This window comes from Vicugna pacos, chromosome 12, assembly GCF_048564905.1.
Source record: "Vicugna pacos chromosome 12, VicPac4, whole genome shotgun sequence".
NCBI lineage: Eukaryota > Metazoa > Chordata > Mammalia > Artiodactyla > Camelidae > Vicugna > Vicugna pacos.
The window spans coordinates 3,046,241-3,068,075 of record NC_132998.1 but is presented as its reverse complement, the minus strand read 5'-3'; the positions used below and the strand labels follow the sequence as shown (position 1 = coordinate 3,068,075).

Genomic DNA, 21,835 nt, shown 5'->3' with positions numbered 1-21,835 from the left:
TTTTCATGAGAGTGGGGATGTAGCCATTTCTGTCCTGTCACTCAGTGAGTAGGGGAAAGGGAGAAAACACTGATTCCTCCAAATAATGACTTCCAAACAATCCTCATGTTGTCATTTAATTTCTCCCTGCCCTCTGTTTTAAACAACATCTTAGATGTGGGAACATCTCTTTGATTCAGTGAGTCTAATCAACTTTATTCTCATTCACATCAGTATGAAAATATTTTATACCTTTCTCCACTCTCTAGCTGCATTTATTTGCACAAAAGTTTATACAGTCTCTTATTTATGGAATTCACTCCCATTTTATCTTTGTGGATTTTCATCTTTTCAGTTATATTTAGTAAGCACTGGTAAACTAAGAGAGAGACATGTGGTCAATCCACATAACCAGTAAACTGTATATTTTAAATGACATATGGTATATTTATACAGTATACAAAAACTAAGATTAGCTGAGGGCATACCAAAGACAGCAATTAGAATGGGTTCTGAAATGCTTGTCTTTCTATAAATATGGATTAGAGAGTGTTCTCTCTAAAGAGCCAATCAATTGGTAAAAGAAGAGTAGAATAATGAGTAAGTATTTCGAAAATAACACCAATTAGAATGGCTTAACGTAATTCGGAGCATTTGGCCTACAGGTGATAAGCTGGCAGTGAGGGATGACTTAGTGCTCAGATGTCTGACTAGTTCTCCTCCTTTCTTCCATCTAAACAAATAGACAAGCAAGCAAAGTATAAATGCTTGCCTCAAAAGAAATTTTAAAGAGTTTTCTCAATATCAAAATATCTATTTAGTGAACTGTGGAATTTCTTTCGCATAGATTGAGATGATTTAGACAAGTATTACAAATTCAGTTTACTTAAAGGAGTATATGGACATAAAAAAAGAGGTCCAGATTAAAAGAGAAAAAAAAAGTAATAACAAATAAAGGCAGCCCTCGATTTTGCATGGTATCTTGTAAATGAAGCTCTTTGCATTTGTCTCCTGTGTATACCATAAGAAACTACTACAAACTTGGTTGCTAAAAAAAAATAGAAATTTATTTTCTCATAGTTCTGAAGGCCAAAAGTCCATAATCAAGCTGTAAGCAAGACTATACTCCCTCTGGCTCTAGGGGAGAATCCGTTATTTGGCCTCTTCCAGCTTCTGGTGGCTGTCAGCATTCCTTGATTTTAAGGCACATGATCCCAATCTGTGCCTCCATAATCACATTGCCCCCTCCTTGTCTCTCTGTCCTCTATTCTGTCTCAAACTTAACTCTGCATCTGTCTTATAAAAACATTTGTCACTGGATTTAGGAATCACTTGGATAACCCAAGATGATCTCCTCATCTCAACATCTATAATTCACAATGGCAAAGTCAATTTTTCCAAATAAACCAACAATCACAGGTTCCAGAGATTAGGACACAGACATACTTTTTTGGGGAACCACCATTCCATCTACTAAGCTCATGTATATAGGAACCATATCTTCACACTGATCTCAGTTACCATAGAACTGCAAAATGAGACCAGACTGTAACTCCTACCAATTATTTGGGTTTTCAAGGTGAAGAGTTAAAACCTGGAAACATATCTCAGATTATCCAGCTTAGCTTAGCATGACAAAAGAGAACATCACAAATGTGAAGACCTGGAATATAGTATTTGAAGTGCCAGTACCCCATCACCAAAAACCTGAGGACAAGACTATAAACTACGTACAGCAGGGCTTCTATGACTAGCCACCAAAGTAGAGCCAGAAGCCTCAAAATGATACCCAATTCCCACAAAAATTATTCTAATGAGTCACTGATCCATCTTCATAAAGTCACATAAGATCTAAAATATGCAATGTAATATGTAACATTATTGTGGTGATGTATGTTTTTAAAGGATTTAATTCATATAATATATAGATTATTCATTTCTCCTTCAAATTTAAATATATTATTAAAGTGATATTTATGCCATTACTCACTTTAAATCAATACTGATTTTACTGTCTTGTTGGTTTGCAAATGAATCAAGGGAACACATCAAACTAATGGAGAGTAGGTAATCAGCTATAGAATACACAATAACTTAGTATGTTCTTAACACAAATGTCAGAGTATTTAAAACAAACAAAATGAATGTTTGTAAATTAGACTTTATGTGAATAATCTGAAAACCAATAGGAAAATTACACATTATAGTGAAGACACTGAATGACAAGTATCAAATCACCAAAATATAAGAATACTCTGTTTGTTATAGAATTGGTGCTCTTAAAATATGTATCAATTCATGTAGCCTTAATTTTATGATTTAATTAAGCAAACAAGGACATAATTAAGAGAGGGTATTACTCTACTGGAGCAACTGACCCAAATGTTCTGGCCAAATATTTTCAGAAATTAATCAATCTAATATCAACATTTCAATGGTAAGAAAATAGTTGTGAGTGGATTTACTTTACAAGTGAAAAATTTTATTCATTCTAAGCATGTTACATAGATTTAAAGTAAACTCATTAATATTAAAATGGGCTCAATCTTAAATTAATTACTTACTATGACCGTGTATAAGTTTTTTAATGTCTCTTTACCTCAGGTTCCTAATTTACAACTGAGATAATAATGCTTTCATCAAGATATTGCTAAGAGAAAATGAGTGAACATGTTTTAGCAATACCTTCTCAGGTACAAACCAGTAAAAGCTATCAGTTCTGGTTCTTAGCTACTTATAAGCATTAGAGACTAGAAGTAAGCTAAAATACTGTACCCAATGGCTTTAGCTAACTAAATCAATTTTTATATGTTTATTAAATGCTTTCTTTGTGGCAGTTATTGAGCTGGATAGTGATTAAAATACAAAGATAAGTAAATACAGTTTCAGCCTTCAAAACTTTACAGTTTATTTAGGAAGACAGATAATTATATAATACTCAATACAGTATATTACAATACTGCTACAAAGAAAGGGCCTAGAATGGGAAAGGGGGAAGTCATTAATTTTTCCATGCGATAAAATGGATTACTGATGCTTCTTAAAATGGACTTTAAAGTCTGGGATTGATGGGGATGGCATATGAGGCAGAGTGTGTCCACAGACCTGGGAGTAGTGTAACTGGAAGCAAAGGGCATGTATAACGAGATGAGGGTAAATAAGGAGCATTCATTTGTAGCTTTATACATCAGGATGAAGAGTCTACATTTTTTCCACGACAAGAGGGAACTGCGAATAATTGTTTTTCTTTTTTGAGCAGTAGAAACGGCATTATTTTAGCTATATTTTAGAAAGATGTATTTGATTTATAAATTAAGATGGATTAAATTTTTTAAACAATAATAGGAAGAGAATCTATTACAAAGCTCTTGTATACAAATATCAGCCTACATGAGAGATAATGAGAGCCTAAGCAATGCATATAGGAATGTGGGTGGCAGATATAAATGACATTATGCAAGTCAAATCAACAGGATTTACTGGTTGCCTATAGGGGAAACCAGAGAACTCACAGATATCCCCAAGGGATAAGATGCAATAGAAAGGAATAAAATCTTGTGGGTAAGAATGAGTGTGACAGTGATGCTAGGTGAGTACAGAGTCACAGAAATAAAGGCAGGTTTTTCCCGTAAGGGAAAGGTTGCCTATCACTACCAATACCACTAGGAATTTCAAGAGTGAAGCCTGAGAAAAGGTTATGGCAAACAAGTGGTCATACACATACATACCCACAGAGAGCACAAACATATGTTGTATAAATGATGGGAAGCCATGAACAATAAAGATTCATAAAAGACACGGAAAGAATTCTGAGTGGGAGGGATGAGCCTTGGAAAGCATGAAATTTGTTTGTTCTCAAAAATAAAAGATTGAGGTAATAGAAAATTAGAAATATTTTAGGAAAATTATGTTGTAAAAGTAAGGCAAATTTAATATTTTTGTGAGGGAGGGTACAGTGGAATAAGAATGAGCCCACTTCCTGAAATAAGAGCTTGAGACTGGAATAAGTGAGGGCTTGAGTAATACAAAATAAGCCTGGAAAAGCTGTCAGAGGGAATACAATCAAATCTTCATGCTGGTCATAAGCAACATGAGCTAAATAAAAGGATTATTCAAATACAATGAGGACATAAAACAATAAATATAATGTCCATGGTTTTATGACTTGTAGCTATATTTATCTGCCCAGAAGATGAGTGGGACAGAGAAAGCAACAACAGAGTGAGTACCAGGGCTGCATCTTCATAAAGCAGGAATGATGGCTACTCTGCATAAAGTGATTTAAGTATTCACAGCAATTTCATGATGAAAGTGCCCAATCATGGCTAGGTATAGAAACAAAAGAAGGTGAACAAAGTGATGGATTGAGAAAGAAAAGTACAGGGACAACAAAATCAGGCAGGAAACTGACTAGGCAGTGGTAAAGAAATGGGAGACGTAAGAGGAAAAATCAAACTTACTTAATGGTAAGTTATTAGATGCTAAGGAATTAAAGCTGGCCGTCTTTGCATTGAAGGTATTGAGTAATAGATTTTCAAAACATGTTTTCTTCCTGTCCTTTAATAGAAAAAGATATCAGATCAAACCATGGATCAGAAGCAAATAATATGCAGGGAAATTCAAATCAGTTCTTTCCATAGAATGCATTAAAATAATTCTAAAAGTATATCATAGTTACTGATTTACTTCTTTTAAATAAAATATCTGGATAATCCTGTGCTTTTGCACGGTTTTGATTTCCATTATTGTCAGTTAAGATGATTCCATCATTTATTCACTCATTTATTCATCCATCCATCCAACAGATTGAGTAAGTACCATATTCAAAGCACTATGCCAGAAAACATGGACAGGATACAGATATTGCTGTCATATAGCTCATTGCATAGTTACAGAGATAAACACAAACTAAATGATCACAGAGATAGAATATATGAAGTTTCCATGAGAGCTTAAAACAAGAGATTGACTGGTCAAGGAAAAAAATTACTTAGGAAACAGCACTTGACTTGAGAACTGCAGATAAGAGAGTAATAAATAAATGTGTTTGTCAGGGGCAGGAGAAGGAAGTTGGTCATAAGCAGTTATGTGTTCTAAGAAGAGAATATGTGTCATATTAAATTTTTAAGTCTTTATTCTAAAAGCAACTGGATACCAAGCAACCCACTTAGGCAAGAGCTGTCATAACCAGATTGCATTTTGAGACCACTCTGGCAGCAAGGTGGAGAAGAGGTTGTACAGAAGTCAGTGCAAATAAAGATCTTTAAGGTATTGCAATGGACTAGAAGACATGAGGATGATTTGATCAAGGGTTGGAAGTGGGCAGTTGATGAATTTATAGGATATTTAGGATGTTCAACTGACTGACAGGGTTTAGTGATGGATGGCATGGAAGTGAAGGAGAGGAAATTGTCAAGGATATCTTTTTTTGGCACAGCTGGACAAATTATGGTATCATTTATTGAGATAACAAACTCAGAAAGAACTTCATGTTTTGGAGCAAATGAACTGAAGTGCTCTGTCTTTGAGCTACCATATTTGATATTCCCTTGAGATTTCTTGATGGCAATGCCAAGTTAGTAAATGAATATTCTATCCTAGAGCCCAGTGGAGGGGTCTAGGTCCAAAGTGTGAGGCTTCTAATAGCTGGATGGAGAAGAATAAAACACCAAGTGTTATGAAAACAAGAGAAGGAAGATTTATTTTTGTTTCATTTTATTTTTGTTTTTGTTTCTTCCCAAGGAGGGAGATGGTAATCAAAAATGCCTAACCCTGCTGAGAGGTCAGATCAATTGAGAAGTCAAACAATGCAAAGGGGTTTGGGGATAAAGAAGTCACTGAGTAATCTTAGACAAAAACCATTCGGCAGAGTGAGAGTAATCAAAGTGAAAAACAGATCAGAGTACGTTTAGGTGAGAGTGGGAAGTGAACTACCACTGAAAAAATTAAAAATCTGATCAAGAAGCTTATTTTAAGAGAAGATAAGGGGAAGGGACTCTTCTTCCAGCTATTATGAAGTAGCTGGAACTGAATTTACCCCCATGACAGAAACAACTAGAACACCAGACAAAGCATATGAAACAATTATTCTCAGATACTGGTGGGCAGCAAGGTGGCATTGTGACCCAGGAGAGAAAAAGGTAGGTCTATATTTACTTTCCTTTCTACCTAGAGATTCCTTGGCAAGATCAGTTTCCTAAGACATTCATGGAATTCTGAGAGAAATGAGGAGATAGAGATGAGTATTCAGTGAAGGATGGTGGTGAAATCTGGAGGACAAATTAACAGAAAAAAAGAGAAGCTACACAAAGGAAAGAGTTCAAGATACCTGCACAGGGTCTTCCTTGAATCTGCTGCTGAATATTAAGCCACAAACGCACAGGTGAAATTCCATGAGGTTAATTGAAACAAACTTCCAGGGAACTTTAAGAAAAGAAACTTCCAGAGCTAATGCAGTACTAGAAGACAAACTTCTGGCCAATATAAAGAAGAGAACTCTTCTAATACTCAAAAGATTCAGTAGAAATATTAGGATACTTTACTGGAAGAACTAAAATTCTAAAACAGTGGTTTTCAATCAAGGATGATTTCACTTTCCCAAAAGACACTTGGTAATGTCTGGAAACATGTTTGGTTGTCACATTTGGGGAGCGAGGGACACCACTGGTGTCCGGTGAGTAGAGGTCAGGGATGCTGATTAACATCCCACAATGCATGTGACAGTCCCCCACAGAAAAAAATTATTCAGCTAAAAAACCACTAGTGCTGAGGCTAGAAACTGTACTAGTGTAAAAGAAATACTGTCCTTAGATATAGGCAGTGGCTCTGCCCCCCAGCCCCATACCTCAAGGGGTTACCATGTTTTGCTTTTTCAAAGAAAGGTTCCCCCATTGCCTAGGAACAGCTGAGACTAGTAGTGATACATGAGTGGAGTTCCTTGAGCCTTGCCCAGAAATTGTGTGAGCCTCAGTCCCCACTTCTCCCTTCAGGGCTCTAAGAAACTTCCCATGCACGGGATCCACTAAAAGCCACAAGGAGTTCCTGTTAGGTAGTTTAGACAGTAATGATAACTGGGCAGGGGGAGCAAAAAGGGAAAAGAACAATCCAGAACACAAGGAACCTCAACTGTCAATCAACCAGAGCACAGGGAACCTGAGTTGTAAATCAATCAATTAATCAATCAAGCAATCATAAAATCAGGATATAAAAACAAAACCAGGAAACGGCACCATTTTTCCCCTCTTGGATTGGCCAACTCCCATTTCTCAGGAGTGTACTTTTTTCTATTTTTTTACTTCACTAATAAAAATCTTACTTATATCATGTTTTCTGTCTCTCATCAAAAATTCTTTTTTTCAGGTGACTAAGAACCGAGGTAATTCTTATTTTCCTTTTCCCGGTAACATTTTGACATTCACGTTTATGAAATTGTCTAAGGGCTGCAAGATTGTACAAAGGAGGCCTAACACACTTTTTGTTCCTGACAACTGGCATAGTATTTCTTTCACTAGATTGTGTGAGATTAGGTCACCAAAATGGTATCTATATGTTGATTTGTTGTGACTCTCACTCGTGTTGAACACATGTGAGTTCAATACACTCAAAGCTGATGAGATTCCACCACCAACCCTTGGGCTTGAGGAGCTCTATTAGCTAGTGAATTGACTCTTTCAACCACATGCCACCACCTCTGATCTTCAGCACTTTACCCTACTCATTCTACCATCACCTCTGGCACCCAAGGCTTTCATCACACCCACAGGAACAGGCTAGACAGTCCTCTAGGGGTGGCCATGCCCTAACGTCCAAGAATTTTTTAACCATTGCTCTATAATACCAAAGGGTTCTTCCGATTATGCCCTCTCTTGACTCCAATTTAAATGGTGATGTTGTGCTTTTCTAGGTTGGCTGTATGCTGTTTCAGATGAAGAACACTTATTCTTTGAGTAAATGACACCACCCACAGACCGTTCACCCATCCTCCCCATTGACAGCAATGCATGAATTTAAGGCTGTGCTCAACCTTGAAAAAGACTACATTTTAGAAATGTAGTCAAAATATAGTCACTGCAGCCTAAGGAATTTAAGAGAGATAGTAGCTAGAAGATGTGCTATTCTACATTTACGCTACAAAATTCTGAATGGTAAATTTAAGAGAAAAGAAAAAAATTATTTGCATTTTCCAATAAGAAACAGATTTATACACATCAAAATAAAAAGCGTCCTTACAACTATGATTGTTGCACATCTCAGGAACAATTCACAAATGGGGTATGTAAGTAAATGTATATTAGAAATACATAATTTAAAAATCACCGTGCAAATTCACACTTGAACCCAGCAGGTGTTCATAAATACACTGTAATCCCACAGTGAAGAACAGCTCTGAATGTAGATTCCCTGAGTTATTGCTAGTCTATCTTGCATAGGCGCCTTCTATAAAAATTCCTTTAAGTGGCATTTATTTAAATTCGCCTACATTAAAAGACTCCTATCACGTTTATTGCTTAATGTAGAATTAGTGCAGCCTGGAGTAGATTCACAATATTGTGTATTGAATTTTAACTAAAAGCTAAATTTCAAGATAATTTGGCACTTATTCCATTTAGTTTTAAAGCACATGAAAACATATTAATGCATATTAAAATTGATGAATCTTACTATTATGAAAATAAATGGCAAAAGGATCTAGATAAATTAGAAAAATGTTTAGTAAACATTTTGAATTAAAGAATATGAGGGACTTTTCTTAAGTATTGTTTTCTTTAAAGAAACTTAGCCTTTTGGGTAAAGCGAAAGAGAAAAACAGTAACTTAGTAGAGCTATATATTCTTGGATGTTTTCCGTTTTCACCACTAGAAGACTTAAAACAGGAAGCTTTGACTTACCTGGAAAACGCTTCGGGCGGCGACGGGAGCTGCTTGGGGCTACTGGAGCCGCGGGCGCAGGCGCAGTTGTGAGACCAATCCCTCAGGATTGCGGGCTCGCGGGAACCTGCGGAGGCCTGGCGTTGTGGACGCCACCTGGTCCACGCGAGAGGCACGGGGCCTCGGGGCCGGCAGGCGTCGCTCTCCGGGGACTTAGGGCCGTGGAGCAACCTAAGGTCCCTGGAGCCGGCTGTCTCCTGGAGGAACCGGACGCCCGGATTCGCTGGAGCCTGCTGAGAGCCTGGGGCCAAGGAGCCACCTGAGGCTGCGTGAGCGGCAGGCAGACAAGGGGCGCGAGGCGTGCGGGAGGCGTGCGGGAGGCGTGCGGGAGGCCTGGAGTCGGGAGACGCAGGTGAGCCAGTTTCTTGATTCCCGGACAGCCGTCGTGGGCCTGGTCTCGCGGGAGCTTCCTCAGGCGGCTGGAGCCAGCAGGCCCCGGGGAAGACTGAGGTCACTGAGGCAGCAGGGGCCGCAGTCCGAAAGGCTGTGTTGTTGGGAGCCCGCAATGAGTCACTTCGGACCTAGGGCGTCCGCGAGTGCTGCGGCAAGGCTGCTCTCCCCTCAGGTGGGTGGTGAAGTCAGGCGCTCCCTCAATTCTCCTTCCTGGCGGCGGCGTCTCTCCGTTTGCGCATGCGGGCCGCTAGGACCTGTGGGAAGGGTCCTGGGGGTGATGGGAATCTGTCTTTCCTTCCCTCCTTGTTTCTACGCTTCAATGAGAGCCTGGAATCCTTCACCTGGAATCCTTGGCTGGCGTGAAGGTACTTTCTGAGCAGATAGTTGAGGGTGGGGGTGGCTGAGTGGTAGAAATTCCTGTGCCGCCGTTTTGCTAATGCCCAGACATGGACTTTAAAATAGTTACTGTGAATCTGTGGACTTACTCAGAGGAAAATTTGGCTGTAATGAAGAGAGAAATTTAAAGAAACATAAAAATCAAGAGAAATTTTAAAAACATAAAACTTAAAAATGTTACAGATGAGAGATACCGTGTCTGAAATAAACATTTCACTGCAAGGTATTACCAACCAACTAGATATTGCAGAAGGAAAATTGAACTTGAAGGTAAAGGTGAATCTTGTGAATAGTGAAAACACTGAACTTGAAGAAACAGCAACAGAAACTATCCAGAATGAAGCACAGAAAGGAAAAAGTGAAAAAATTTTAAAGTTTCAGTGATCCAAGTGACAGTATCAAGCATCTTACGTTGTTTCATACTCGGAAGGTAGGGAGGGATTGAGGGAAAAAAAGTCTGTGGAGAAATACTTGCTAAGTTAAGAAGGTAGAAATAGTTTTTTTCCAAAAAGCACAAACACCGATACTAAAAATATCATAATCAAATTGCTAAAAAATTATTTTAAAAAATTGGAAAGAAGCCAGAGGAAAGTTCTTACTGTGTAAGTACAGTAAAGATAATAATAACCACAAACTCCTCATGAGAAACTGACAAGCCAAAAATCATTGGAATAGTATTAATGTGTTAAAAGAAAGAAAACTGCAAACTTAGTACTTTATCCAGTAAAAAATATTCGTAGATTCAGGCAAAATAATAATCTGTTTTTTCAGGAAAGCAAAAGCTAAGTAAATATATGACCAGCAAAACTGAATTCCCAAAAACAAATTTTTTAGTTTTGGTGAGAAACAAAAGGTTATATACACGCACACATACTAACATTTTAGGTGTTACACTGTTTTTCTTTTGCTTAACTTGTGCATGTGGAGTTTTGGCATGGCATCACTGCCTTTATAAGCCTGATGACTAATGCTTTCTACTGAAACTCCCTAAGTATGTTTCCAAGTGTGCCTCTCAGCTAATGGACAGGTCTCAACTTAGTAACCATAGTAGAAAACAGCCTAGACTAAATAGCCATCGTTAGTATCCCTCAAATTTTGTAAACTGATTTCTGCTTCAGACTCATTTAAAAAATTTATTATTAATGAATTTAACTTTAAAATGCAGTCCATTTTCAGTTGTCCTTGCGTTATTTTCATGCATTATTATTTACTGGGAAGAATTTTACTGTATTCTGCCTATATTTTTTTCACATTTGGTATCTTTAGTTTGATGAAACGAATAAAAACAGGTGTTTGGTAGGATAAACTCATGTGCGATTTATACTAATTTTACTATTACTTGAAGAATATCTTCAGAATTATCCACTGCACCTTACTCAACCCTCAAGAGAGTTAATTAAAACTTTGCAGATTAACTGAGGAGATTTAAAGTATTTTTAAGTGTAATTTATCCTCTGTTAGTTTAACTTATGCTGTAATGTGAAAGCCAATTTATTGCATATGCTAAAAGATTTAGTCATTCTTTCAACCAGTATTTATCTTAAATGAAATAATTTTCACCCAGTAATAAATATGTATAGGAAAATTGTGTCTGCAAGAGGGCTACACAACCCTTCCTAAGAAGGAAAACATCTTATGTTTCATTAAAAAATCAGATTGAATAGGAACCTACTTTCTATATTTTTATTCACCATACTCAAGAACATTTTTTATCTAAAATATGTTGTGTCATGTGCACCTCACTTAAATATAAAGAGCTAAAAAAAGAACTCATTTCATCCATTCAGACAGTTCTCACAGGAAGAATTTACTGTCAGCCCAAATGGAAATAGCTTAACATGATAAATGTTTCTTAGAATTGAGTCTGTCCACCAAAGGTAGATTTATAAATTCAGGAAATCCCATGAATATGTATTCAGACTGCTACAAGATTTTGACAATAACAAGTATTCTTTAAATAAAGATTTCCTCCAATTCAGAAAGTTTTTTTGATGAGTATGGCTTTATTAAAAAAAAAAAAACACTTGAAAGTGCTTTCTTATTTTGTATCACAGTTAAGCACATAGATGAACATATTATATTCTTGGTATTTTATGGCACACAGGTATCATAGATAGTCTTTTCCAGCATATATAGCACATGAGTGACCTAAAAATCTATCTTTTGTTGCTAATAATGTATTTTGCATATATCTGACAATAGGCTATTTGGTCACCTGCATGGAAACCAAAAATTGCAGGCAATGACTCCAGTAAGAACAAGAAAAAATGCACATGCGTGCACATATCATGTATCATGTACATGTGCGTAAACACACATTCACGTGCATACACACTCACACACTTCCTATAGTATAACCTGAAACCATGAGGCATGGCAAATAGGTGGAAAAGCAGGTAAACCATGCTCATATACCATTTCCAAATAGAAGTCACAAAGGGAACGAGGCACAGGCCCTGTAACTGATGATCAGAAGCACTTATGAACAATGAGAGAAGACTACAAAATGTATCAATCTTTACAGACATCCTCCCTTACACTGATAAAAACATATCCAGTATTGCCAAAGACATTTCCATTGATATATCGTTGGTAGCATTCATCAATCTGCACGCTGCATTGAGATATCAGTGAAATTTGACAGTCTCTGATTGCACTTTCTGAGGCCCGAATCTTTCTGCTTTTGATCCTTCCGACATCAGTCTCCAGCCAATTTTACCTCAACATCTTGCTCCATTGCTTTTTGTAACTACTTGATGTATCTTTGTGTTTCCTTTTATTTGTAAGTTAATGTTTCATGCTTTAAGCCTCATAATGGAGAAAATATAAAAGATCCAAGAATGTAAACTTCTACTAAGTTATTGGTTTTTTTCTTTCATTTTACCCCAAAGACTAGGTTTCTTTAAAGAAAACAAAATGTTTAAAATAAGTCCTTTACAGTCTTTAATTCAGAATACATGTTTACTAAACATTTTTCTAATGATTCCGATACCGTTGCCATTTATTTTTATAATGTTAAGATTCATCAATTTGTTTTCATTTTCCTTAAAACCAAGTGCCAAATTATCTTGAAATTTAGTTTTTAGTTAAAATTCTGTGCAGAATATTTGAATCTACTAAGTTGCACTAATACTACCTTAAGCAATAAACGTAACAGAACAGTCTTTTAATGTAGGCTGATTTAAATAAGTGAAAGTCAAAGGAATTTTTGTAGAAGGCACCTTTGCAAGGTAGCCTAGCAATAACTCAGTGGATCTACATTCATGGATCCCCTTCACAATAGTATTACAATGTATTTATGAACACCTGCCAGGTTCAAATGTGAATTTGTATGGTGCTTTTTTATTATATATTTCTAAAATATAATAAAATTCCCCCTTTATAAATTATTACTAGAATATGTAACAATAATTGTGAGGATGATGACAGCTAATAACTGAAAGCTTGCTATGTGCCTGGTCTATACTTTATGCAAGGTTTTCTCATCTAACTCTCACAAGAGCCTTATGAAGTAAGTAGTAGTAGTATACTTTTTTTTTTTACTGAAGAGGAAACTAAAGTTGAGAAAAACTAAGAAAATTATCATATTATATGAAGAATATATGAGAAACATTCAGAGGATAGTGAACTGATTGCCTCATCTGAAATAAGTTAATATAGGACAATAACCAGTGGAAAATCAGGGTGGATAAACAGTGTGAACCAAATACAGCTACTGGGAGTCAGAATAAGGTGTTTGGGGAGAAGGTGGAGAATGTTTAACGGTTTAGTTTTGGAATCAGACCAGGAAGATTCCCATCTTCATTGCTTACTAGTTACATGACCTTGGGCAAGTTTCCTTGGGTATAAAATAAGGATATTACTAATACCTCAGAGGACTGTTGCGAAGGCTAAATGAGATGAATAGTGGATGGTGGAAGCAATTAATACATGCCCAATAACTTCTAGTCATCAACCATGATTCTGTAGGTTAGAGGGAATAAGTTCATGGAAGTCTTCAAAACATCTCTCTGTTAGAAATAATAAATTAAAACAGACACAAGTTGGATGTAGACATCCCCGTTAAGAAGCTAAGCTGTATTAATTGCTGAAATTCTTTCATTTAGGGCTGGCTAATGGCAGTGAAATGGAAAATGATGGAAAGCAAGCAGGGGAAAATAAAGGAAAGGAAAGACTTTTGTGAAACATCTGCCAGTCTTGGACAAGGTCTGAATAAAGAGTTCAAGTTTCCAAATTTAAATAATTGCAAATTTTAATAGATAGACTTCTATCTAGACTCACCAAATGTTTTAATTTCATCTGTAACATCGCTGCCAAATAATTATAGATCATATATTGAACAAACTGTTAACAGGAGTAAGCTTCTTAAAATAGATCATTACTTCAGGCAAGTTTAACTGTATAAAAGCAAACTCCTTTTTATAATGACCTGAAATATATCTATTTTGTGTCCCTAAAAAATATCTGCATCTATGAAGTCTGATCCCATTTCCACACACAGAGTCCTTCAGATAACCTAGCCCCTGCGAAATTCTCTACAAATAATGTCCCTCAGTCCATTCAATTGTTTACAAGCAGAGGGTTGGGGATTTTTAAAATTTATTTTTATTGATATAAAATTGGTTTATAATATATACATTTCATACATACGATTTTATATTTCTACATTTGTATACACTCATAACATGCCTACCACCAAAAATTCAGTTTTGGTCTGTCACCATACGGTTGAGCCCTTTACCCATTTCACCCTCCCCTCATCCTTTCTCCTCTGGTAACCACTGCTCTGTTCTTTGTGTCTGCATGTTTGTTTTTGTTTGTTCGTTTATTGTATTTGTTTTTTGTATTTCACATATGAATGAAATCATACGGTATTTGTCTTTCTCCATCTGACTTGTTTCATTTAGTGTAATACCTTCAAGATCCATCCATGTTGTCAGAAATGAAAAGATGTCATCCTTTTTGAGGCTGAGTTACTACTTCCAGTGTGTGTGTGTGTGTGTGTGTGTACACACCTTATCTTCTTTATCATTCATTTAAAAAAAGAAAGAACAAAGCTGAGTTTTTTAATCTTCTCACTATCCTATGTTCCTCTTCCTTAATGAGCCCTGTCCTTTCTACTTGAAGTGTTCACAATGCAGTGTGGTGTAGGGAAGCTGAACACTTCCAGCACACACAGTGCGGGAACAAGTGTGCTCCAGGTGCTAGAGACAGAGAAGTATCAACTCACTCTGCCAACAGAAAAGTGACTTCTGTGAAGGCAGAAATCTTTACAATGGGGTGATGTTTGAACTTAGATGATTAGGAATGTCTGAGTTGAAAGAGAATGACATCAGTCCATGGCTTTCAATGCATGAAATTTGAAGAAAAAGTACAGCATGCTAAAGAAAAGTATGAATCCGTGAGGGATTAATAAATTAGAATTCATGAAGAGTAAGTTTAGAAAAGTTGGCAAAGAAGATGAGGACAGACTGTGAATGACTCTGTGTATCATGCTAATACTGTAGCAAAATAATATATCTGTTAATGAAATGGTTTATTATTATTGCTCTTAAGATCACTAAAAATTACTGATTTATTTTGTCCATACTTGTTTCTGCTACCAATTCACTTAATTCATTGGATCCAACATATGTCATCAGTCAAGCTTATTGCAACTTTTTTCTATCATGATTCTATTTATTTTTCTTACCTTTCCATTTTCCCATACTCCCTAAATTTGCTTATCATATTATAACATAAAGTATAGTGGCTAGAACACAGCACAGTTGACCCTCAAATGATGTGGGAGATTAGGGGCTGTGACCTTCCATACTGTAAAAAATCTGTGTATAACTTTACATTGAGCCTTCTGTATCCATGGCTTCTCATCTGAAGATTCAACCAACAAGGCAGATTACAGATCATGTAAGACTGGAGTGAGTCTTCGTTGAAAAAAAAAAATCTGCATATAAGTAGACCCCTGCAGTTTAAACCAGTGTTGTTCAAGGGTCAAATGTGTTAGGAATTCTGGCTATTAAACCACACCTCATGTATAAAAATTAAATCAAGACATACCATAGACCTAAATGTAAAAGTTAAAACTATAAAAACATCTTAAAGAGAATATAGTAGAAAATCTCTGTAACCTTGGGGTACTCAACAGTTTTTTATATGCAGCTCCAGAATTTAAAAAGAAAACAACAAGCAAAAAAACCCTGATACGTTGGACTTTACCAAATTAAGAAAATTTTGTTTTCAGAAATCACACAGTCAAGCTACAGATGGAGAGAAAATAATTACAAATCACATATCTAATAAAGGAGTTGTATCCAGAATACACAAAGACATAAAAAGTGGGCAAATGACTTTGAAAGACAAAGAAACACCAAAGAAACACATGACAAATAATCACTTGAAAAATGTCCAGCATCATTACCCATTAGGAAAAAGCAAATTAAAACTACATTAAGTACTAATATATATCTGTTAGAATAACTAAAATTAAAAAGTCTGACCATATCAACTATTGTTGAGGATGTAGAGAAACAGGAACACTCATACTCTGCTGGTGGAAATGTATAACACTTTGCGAGATAGTTGGACAACAACTTACAAAATTAAATATGTATCTACCAAATTACCTATGCATCGCACTTCATAGGTATTTATCCAAAAGAAATAGAAGCATATGTCCATACAGAGGTATATACATGAATATTTATAGCAGTTTTATTTATAATCACCCCAAACTGAAAACAACCCAGAATGGATAAATAAATTGTGGTATATCCACACAGAATATTATTAATTACAAGACCTGAGCTACTGATACATCAAAATACATGGATGAATCTCAAAATAATCATGCTAAGTGAAAAAGCCAGACAAAAGTGTACATACTATTAATTCCATTTATATAATATTTCAGAAAATGCAAATTAATATATAAGTGGCTGAAAGCAGATGAGTGATTGCTTGGGGATGAGGAGATGTGGACAGGGAGGGGCAGGTGGGAGGAATCACAAAGCAGCAGAAGGAGACTTAAAGGATGATAAATATATTCATTATTGTGATTCTAGCAAGTGTTTCACAGGTACATACCTATTTCAGAATTACCAAGTTGTATGCTTTAAATATGTGCAGTTTATTGTGTGTCAATTATACTTCAGTAAAGATGCTCTGAAAATATAATCAGATGAACCTTTTCAGTGTCAACACAGCCTCCAGCAGTTTGCTGGATGACACATATCCTTGATCTCTAAATCTTGTTTCTGTGTGAGTCTCAGTGCTAATAAAAAACAAAATTGACGTTTCTCATCCATTTCTTAAGAACCCAGAAAAGAAGAATTATAATTTAATGGAAAGCATCTCTTGAAGCCTGGGAGTAAGGACTTGGATAGGAGACCTGACCAGTCATAAGGAAGAAAACATCCAAATAGCTCTGGGAAATCTATTATTGTAAAGAGTGTGGTAACCTTGTGGATACTTCAATTAAAGTATTTATCCTATTTTTCTAATTTTTTTTTCTTGTTTACTTCCCCACTTAAACTTGGACCTCTTTTATAAGAGTTTGCATCTTTCTTATCAATTGCCTAGCACAGCTCCTGGTACTCACCTGTGCCCAATAAATGTTGGTTCAAGGAATGAGTGAATTAAAAACAGATGACCTCTTGTATGCTGTGAGATGAAAACTCATCATGGGAGGAATGCTAAGAATTATTCACCAAAAATAATTGGGAAGATAGTTAGAACCATTTGCCTGTAACCCTTAAAATGAACTCATAAGATAGGCACTATTATCCTCACTTCAAAAATAAAGAAACCTTATCTTCACAGAGTTAAATGACTTATCTGAGGTAATTCTGCAAGTAGGTTGTGGACCTAGGATTTCTGGTGGACTTAGTATTTAAAGCCAGATGTGCCGAGTACAACAGCCATGCTTTTTCCACTACATCTTGCTGGTGCCTAGTAGGTACATACAAATTCATAGAAAATTATTATTTGAGTTTGAAATCATAATAAAATATGGTGAATATTCTTCCTTTTCCATCATTGATCTTGAAGGAATGGAATTGGAATGTCTTGAGAAAAATATTCTCTATTAAAAAGTCTAGTTCCTTGAGAAAATTCTACGTATATTTCCACCTAAATGAAAAAAAGAAACTGCAGAAACAGTGCACTTGGTTCTAAGGCATTATATAGAAATGATGGAGGACTTTTAATTCTTCAGACACTTATTAGAAAGACTTTTTTTTTTAGCTAAAAACAATATCTAGTAAGTTCTTAACCTTTCTTACTAAAAATGTCATCTAGAAGATACAAGAAGTGATGGTTAAAACTACAGTGACATTTGGGTTCAGATAAAAGGAGAGAGAGAGAGGTGGTATCACTGGGAAAGTGTATTACTAACTTGGTCAAATGAAGAGAATGGATGTGTTCCTGGCACAGATCAATGTCTAAGTTGGACATCTTTTATAACTTCCATTGTTCATTGCACATCAGATTGATTACATTGAACTGGCTCCAGGATTCCTTCTCTTATTATCACCATCTTGATCCACAGCTCCGCTCCATAGTACTATCAATAGTAATTAGGAAATTTTGAAAAGAGTGAAGATGGGTAGATACAATATTGACTTTAGGCCTTGACATTTGAAATTGAAGAGATGAGTAGGTTTGTAGTAAGAAATGTCCACTAGGTACATATAGCTATGTCTCTGGAGTACAGAAGAAAGTTGATGTTGATAAAGATTTGGGAGCTGTATGTACAGAAGTGAGATCAAAGCTTTGGAAATAAAAGAGGTATCTAAGGGAAGGAGTATACATAGAGAAAAGAGCAGCAGGCCAATAATTAAAAGCTATTACCCAAGGACGTGGGGGAATATAAATAAATGTAAGACAAGTCAAGGTGTTTGCTGAAATGGGAGTTATCAGGTTTGTATCAACTAATGCCCATTTTCTAGGTTAAGAATTCAAGTGTCCTGTAGGGCGGTAGCTCACTTTCCAGTGAAATTTCTTTCAGTATTATTTTAATTTTTAAGAAATGTCCTTGGAAGCACAGAAACATTACAATAGACAAGAGTGGTAAAAAGCAAATGCACGTATATCCAATTAAAGACATGCTGCTGTGCCCATGGATACCATCTTGCTCGAACATCTTGTTTATGCTACTCAAAGGAGCTCTGTGGCCCTTTATAGAAATTCATTTTCTGGTACAAGTTTGAAAGCATTTCTGGTATTAAAAAATCAATGAGGAAAAAAAGCAAGAAGGATGAGTGGTAAACTCTCATTTAAAAACCTGTACACTCAACAGAATACCTCTTTGCAACCTTTCAATAAGGCGACTTCTTTAATTTGAAGTGGAACAGCCTGTGTTCTGTATTTCTTAGCTTGGCTGCCATAGAGTTCAGAGATTTACTGTGGGACAAGTTAGAATTGCTTACATATTATCCTAAAATTAGATTTGGCATATATATATTTGCTGAAATGACAAGAGGCATGACAATAAAATGAAACTGTGCTGCTTTTATCATTTTCTACTTGCAAAGTTTAAAAAAAATCATAAACTGGTTTTAAGGATACTGATTAAATCATTTATTCCCTCTCCATCCTTCAGTTGCTTTCTAAATGACCTTGTGGCATTTCCTGAATAGCCTTGCTTAGCAGGCATGCACAAATATATACAAATGTGCAAATAAAATTATATGAACTATAATAGTGCTCAGTGTGAATCTTTGACATCTTTCTTCATGCTACCCCCAGCTACCCTCCCCAAGGGTGTACTGTGGTCATTGTTGTTACGGAAGAGTATTGAATCAATTTAGTGTGTGTTTAGTGATCATTATAAGGTGAAATGTACTCTGTTGCTGGAGGTGTGCCTACTTTCAAAAAATTACAATGGAAGAGGCAAGGTACAATTCCATAAAAATTTGAATAACAATTAAATAGTAAAATAACTCAATCAATAATAGACTGCTTAGAAAAGGAAGCCAGAATGAGTGACTAATTAAGAAATTATGTGACAATGGAGATTTGGCTCATTATAAGGTACTCAGAGCTAAAGATTTGATTTGATTCCAGTAGGATGCCCCAGTAACTTCTGCATCTGTTCGTGTCTCAGGGACCTCATTTGCTTCTGTCTACCAGATACCCACCTTCCACAGACAAAGCATCTCCACAGTCACTTCATAGTATATCCCAGTGAACATCCCACAGTCAACTCCAACTAACATTCCCCAACTCTTTTTTGGGGATCCCACAGTACATTTTGCGTCACACAATAAACCCAATGAGTAATACACAGCTTCAGACTTTACCCTACAGATGCAAGAAGAATGGCTAGAAAAGACACCATGGAGTGAGTGCCCCAATATCTGTTAAGGATTTAGCCTTAACTAGGCATCTGGTGCAGAGAACACCCAGCATCGATGTTCTGACCATATAGTGAGTCACCAGTGAGCATTAGGACTAGGAGACAGGAGTTAGCTAGAAGCCAGGAAAAACACAAGTATGGGGGGGGGGGTAAAGCCACTATACATTCCCTGACCTATTGTCAACAGTGAAAGATCATGTGTGAAAAAGAATCTGACATATAGAGGTGAGCTCCAGGCTTGGTTCTAAGGTCTGAAAAGAGAACTGATCAAGAAAAGTAGAACGGAGTTTAGAAGTACACAGGAGATACAGGAAGTGTCAGGTAGAGCCCAGAGTACCCTAGGAATTCCACTTAAATGAAGCAAACGATGATGAGAGAAAGGACTCAAGCTGGCTAGAATATGATAATACGTGGGAAGTGACAATTTAAAATAACATGGTAGGGGATAATTTACTAGAAGTTGCCATTTTAGCAAAGAACTGAAAGTCTAGAGATGATGTCCTTCCCTTGCGCCTCCAGTGTTTCGCTGATGAGGACGAAAGCTCATTGCACGGTAATTATAATCATATTGTTTCCCCCAGTCTAATCTTGAATTCAGGATTTGGTGTGGTACTGAAAACTTCCAGAAAGAATAAAGCCAGATAAAGTCTGTTCTCTCTACGGAGGAAAGAAATTGTTACTACCAAACAGTATCATAGACATAATCGTACAGGAGAGAAAAGACTATGAGTAAACACTGATGATTTAGGGTGAGACGAAAACACATTCATCTATTCCTTCATTCATATATTTACTACCATGTCACATTCATTACATTGACAGGTTCTGGGGACAGAACAGACATATAGCCCCTGTCTTCATGGAACTTATCGCGCATAAAGGTCAGTCTGCACTCCATGATGCAAATGCACATATGCAACGCAGATCCGCATAAGTCAGTGGAGTCTTGCAGCAACAAAACTGAGATTTAGAAATGTAATAAGTGAAGAGTTAAAAAAAAAAGGGGGGGCGGGGTTGTGATTGCGAGAGTGAATGATTTTGTGCTAAAGTGAAATTGTATAACTCAGGGAAGATCTTAGAAAGTTTAATAACAAAGAAGAGAAGTTCAAATAGTAGCTACATACTGAACGAGAAGAGAAGTTGTCTATGAGACTTCAGAGGTAGGTTGAGTAGGCAGGCACAAGTGTGGCTCACTTAAAGATTTTGGTCTTTGTATTTCAAGAAATGGGAAGCCAGAGAAGAGTTTTAAGCAGGAGAATGGAATGCATTTTAGAAAAATCTCTGATATGTATTTTTGAAGTTTCACTTTGGCAGCTGAGTTGAAATGTATTAGAGTAAGGCAAGCATTGATATTGGGACATGGGTTCAGGGCCTGAGATGTGGTGCATGTAGATCAGTTTGAAATGGTGGAAATGGACAGAAGAGAACAGGAGTTGGTGGCTGATTGGATGTGGGCAATGAGAATAGGGATGACTCAAGAAGAAATTTTAGGTTGATGTTATCAGCAACTGAGAATGTTGAGAAGGCCATGTAGTGACATAGAATTCACTGGAATTAGAGCAGGTTTGGAGGACTCTAGGAGAGAGGCAGAGAAGCTTGAAGATGTCTGTGAGCTGAATGGGGACCAGATTGGCATGATCTGGGCTTAGCAGAGTCTAGTTTGTAAATACCAATTCCACTATTGCTAGCTCTCATCTCTGGTTTATTTTCCACACAGTCAACAGAATGATGCTTTTGGAGAAAAAAAGAAATAAAAAGAACATTTTGCTGTCTGCTAAAATCCCTC

The 21,835-nt window shown here is 36.5% G+C and overlaps 1 protein-coding gene across 1 annotated transcript in view; it reads right to left on the bottom strand.

The window, feature by feature from the left end:
- Window positions 1–12,432, bottom strand: part of LOC140700362 (uncharacterized) — a 257,989-nt gene extending 245,557 nt beyond the window's left edge. Inside the window, exons 1-2 of the mRNA XM_072973873.1 lie at window positions 12,415–12,432; window positions 8,868–9,427 (exon numbers count right to left, since the gene is read on the bottom strand). Of these exons, the coding sequence (XP_072829974.1) occupies window positions 8,868–9,427; window positions 12,415–12,432 (578 nt within the window). The remainder of the gene's footprint in view (window positions 1–8,867; window positions 9,428–12,414) is intronic.
- Between the last annotated feature and the right edge of the window lie 9,403 nt (window positions 12,433–21,835).